Source organism: Trifolium pratense, linkage group LG3 (genome assembly GCF_020283565.1).
Source record: "Trifolium pratense cultivar HEN17-A07 linkage group LG3, ARS_RC_1.1, whole genome shotgun sequence".
In the NCBI taxonomy this organism is placed as follows: Eukaryota; Viridiplantae; Streptophyta; class Magnoliopsida; order Fabales; family Fabaceae; genus Trifolium; species Trifolium pratense.
This window is the reverse complement of record NC_060061.1, coordinates 53,873,490-53,876,808: the sequence shown is the minus strand read 5'-3', so window position 1 is coordinate 53,876,808 and position 3,319 is coordinate 53,873,490. Positions and strand designations below refer to the sequence as shown.

At 35.8% G+C, this 3,319-nt stretch overlaps 1 protein-coding gene across 1 annotated transcript; it reads right to left on the bottom strand.

Moving 5' to 3' along the window:
• Positions 1 to 500: 500 nt before the first annotated feature.
• Positions 501 to 2,881, bottom strand: LOC123914451 (4-hydroxyphenylpyruvate dioxygenase-like). Its single transcript, XM_045965611.1, has 2 exons — positions 1,681 to 2,881; positions 501 to 845 (listed from the first exon to the last, which is right to left on the bottom strand). The coding sequence occupies exons 1-2, from the start codon at positions 2,814 to 2,816 to the stop codon at positions 671 to 673; spliced, it is 1,311 nt and encodes a 436-aa protein (XP_045821567.1). The 5' UTR covers positions 2,817 to 2,881; the 3' UTR covers positions 501 to 670.
• Positions 2,882 to 3,319: the final 438 nt, after the last annotated feature.

Below are 3,319 nucleotides of genomic sequence, written 5' to 3'. Positions count from 1 at the left end.
GCAATAGATTTTCAGCTGTTACAGCACCACACGATAATCAATATTAGCTGTCTGATCTAAAATCAACGGCTTGAATGATTTTAATACAAAAACAGTTTTTAATTATAACTGTTTGATCTGATATCAACAGTCCAGATATAAAACTACGTGTAACTTCATTATTATTTTACTACGAAGAATCTACATTCAATACACCATTGAAGCCCCACCCAAAATGATACGTAAACACATTTATTGACAAAAATACAACAAATATACTTTTTTGATTTTTTTAATATTTTTTGCATACCTCGTTTTACGTACTTATAAGTAGAAAGAAAGTTGTGTTAATTTTGTGTCTCAAAATTTGTGTTTGAATAACACACCTGATGTTTCACGTTCACCATGCATTAGATTAATATATAGCATTTCTTGTCCTTTAGCAACGTAACCAACTAATTAATTGTCATTCATTGCCCTCTCTCCTGCAATACAATGCAACAAGACGAACAAAGTTGTCATTGATGAACAACAACAAAATCAACCCTCGGTCGAGTCACGATCAATTAATATCTTTTGTCCATGCAATAATTATTCGAAAAACAAGTCATAATGATTTTATTTTTTTTTACAAAATCATAATTTCAGCTCAACAGGGCTACTAAGTTTGATCCAGAAAGTAACCAATGAATTATGTAGTTGTTCTCCAAGTTTCGAAAGTCTTCTCATATTTTTCAACGGATTTGAAAAGCTCAGAGATATTGCCTTTCCCAAACCCCCCACAACCTCCCTTTTGGTACTCCTTCCCTTCCTCATCATTCACCATGCATCCAATTCTCTGAATTATCTCTATAAATATGGTTGGCCTGCACATTAAACAAAAGTCATCCATCCCCCATTTTACAAAGCAAGAGGAGACTATAAAACATTCGAATAGGTAATAATAATAATAAGGAAAATGCTTACACCAAAAACATTCTTCATTTTTGGCAACTAATATATTTATTTTTTGACTTTCACCATCAGTTTAATCTAGTTCGTGGTCAGTTCTAGCATCAAGTAGTTTCAGTCTCCTCCCGATCGTAGTTGTGGGGCAGCTTCAATCACCACTTAACCAACTAACGATTGGTTGACAACTAATATATTTAGGTGATGCGTACTCTACTCCATTCATAATTTGGGTATTTACCCATCAACCAATGAGAACAAGTCACATAAGTGGATTTGCATGTGACTTGTTCTCATTGATTTATGGGTAAATATCCTCGTTTAAAGTAGGATATTTTTTACTCTGTATGGACTAACCCACTGAAATTGGCACTAGAAGGAATCGAATCTGATACCTTGAGAGAAGCATACTCCAAGGACTCAAACCAACACTATCAAACCAACCCAAGCGGGATGTTCCATATATTTACTATTAGGAGAATGTTAACTTGTGCCCTTAAGACACATGTTAAAAGATAAATGTGGAAAATATTTATTGAACTTGTGTTGTATTCAATTCTCTAAACATTAAATTCTTTGTATCATTAAATACTATATATTTCTATTTTTAGGTAGCTTAATAACATGTGCCTTAAGGCATAAGTTAACATGACCCTTACTATTAATGCACTAAATTGGTAATTAATACGTTCAAACTACACCACTCATTTGCATGCATGTATATGTCCTATGTGTTATGGTAAAAAAGCATACCTATCCCCAATAGGTTTGGTGAAAATCTGAAGCAAAGTACCCTGATGATCTCTATCAACCAAAATCCCAAACTCCTCACACTCCTTAATCTGTTCATCATTCAAAACATCTCCAACACGTTTCTTTAAATTACTATAATAAGTAAATGGAGGAGAAGGCATAAACTCAAAGCCACCAAAACCACTTCTTTTCATCATCTCTCTCAATGTCTTAAATATATCATCTGACATCAATGCCAAATGCTGCACCCCAGCACCTTCATTGTGCTCCAAATAAGTTTCTATCTGACTCTTTCTCTTCGTTCCATAAACCGGTTCGTTAACTGTTAACAATACCGTTTCATTATTGTTCGCCAATGCCAATGAGTTCAAACCACTCTCACCGGTTCCAACGTCGTCCGCAGTAAACTCAGCGAACTCGTGAAAACCGGTGAATTTTTCTAAATACTCCACCACACATGAAAGGTCATGTACGTTTCCAGCGACATGGTCTAGTCGCTGGATTCCAAAGTCGAGAGGTGATGACTTGGAGAATGGATTTAAATCTGATAGAGGTTCGAATCCAGGCAGAAAGAGAAAACTATGTTTTGAGTTTGAATCATTGTTGTAACTGATATAACGCAAAACAACGTCGCCATAGAGACAAACTTCGGCGAGTTTGACACGGTTGTGGTGGAGGACCGGAGGAAATGCCGGAATTGCACCATGGTTTATGCTCATGGTGAACGCGATTTCGGCGTCATCAACCTCAACTGCGATAGCACGGACAGAGCAGCCGTGAGAAGCGGAGAAGGCAAAGCAGGTGGAAGCGTCGAAGGATGGAATGGAGGCGGTTGAGGAAGGAGATGAGAGTGAAATGGAAGGGGAATAAGCTGCGGAGAAGAGGAAATTAAGGTCGCCGGAACGGAGGAGATAGGAAGCGTGTGTTTGGTTGCCGGTGGAGAAGTCAGATTTAGCGACCATTGGCATTCCTAGACCATGAGAGAAACGGAGTGCGGTGTTGGTAGCGTCGGTGCACCAGAACTCGACGTGGTGGAAGCATTTGACGTTGAACCGGTCTGATTTGGGGTTGGTTCGGACAAAGTTATTGAAGCCAACTAGTTTGAACCCGGTTTGGGCTTCAATTTCTTTTCCCATGGTGGTTTAAGGAAGTTGTTGTTAGTTAGTTAGTAGTGACTATTTTATGTGTATTTCGTAAGATTGGTTGGAACCTTTATATATAGGGGGAGGTAAAGGTTAAGCTATATAAAATTCATCAATTTAATTTAGTTGTTTTTTCATTATTGTTAGTGACTATTTGAGCCATGTAATTTATATTTTTATGACTAAAAAAAATAACATTTTAATAGTAGAAATTAAATTAAATTTGTGTTGCATTAATTAGTTTATCAGAATAATTATTGATTATTTTTAGAGATCGAGGGTGTATTGATTATAGATTTAAAAAAAAATGTAATTTTAACTTTATATTTTTTAAAATGATTTTCTGAGAACTTATTCAAATTATTTCAAACTCATTTTTTATACAATAAAATAAACTTTGATATTCAGTAACTTTATTAGAATTTTAGAGGCTTATACTCAACCACAAAAGTCAGCTTGAGAGTTGAGATTTGCACTACACTTATAAAGGTTATCTT

Excerpts from the sequence above, each read along its gene's own strand:
- LOC123914451 (XM_045965611.1), bottom strand. The coding sequence starts at position 2,816 with ATGGGAAAAGAAATTGAAGCCCAAACCGGGTTCAAACTAGTTGGCTTC. Across the intron at positions 846-1,680 it reads ACCAAACCTATTGGGGATAG|GCCAACCATATTTATAGAGA; the intron begins GTATGCTTTTTT and ends TTTAATGTGCAG.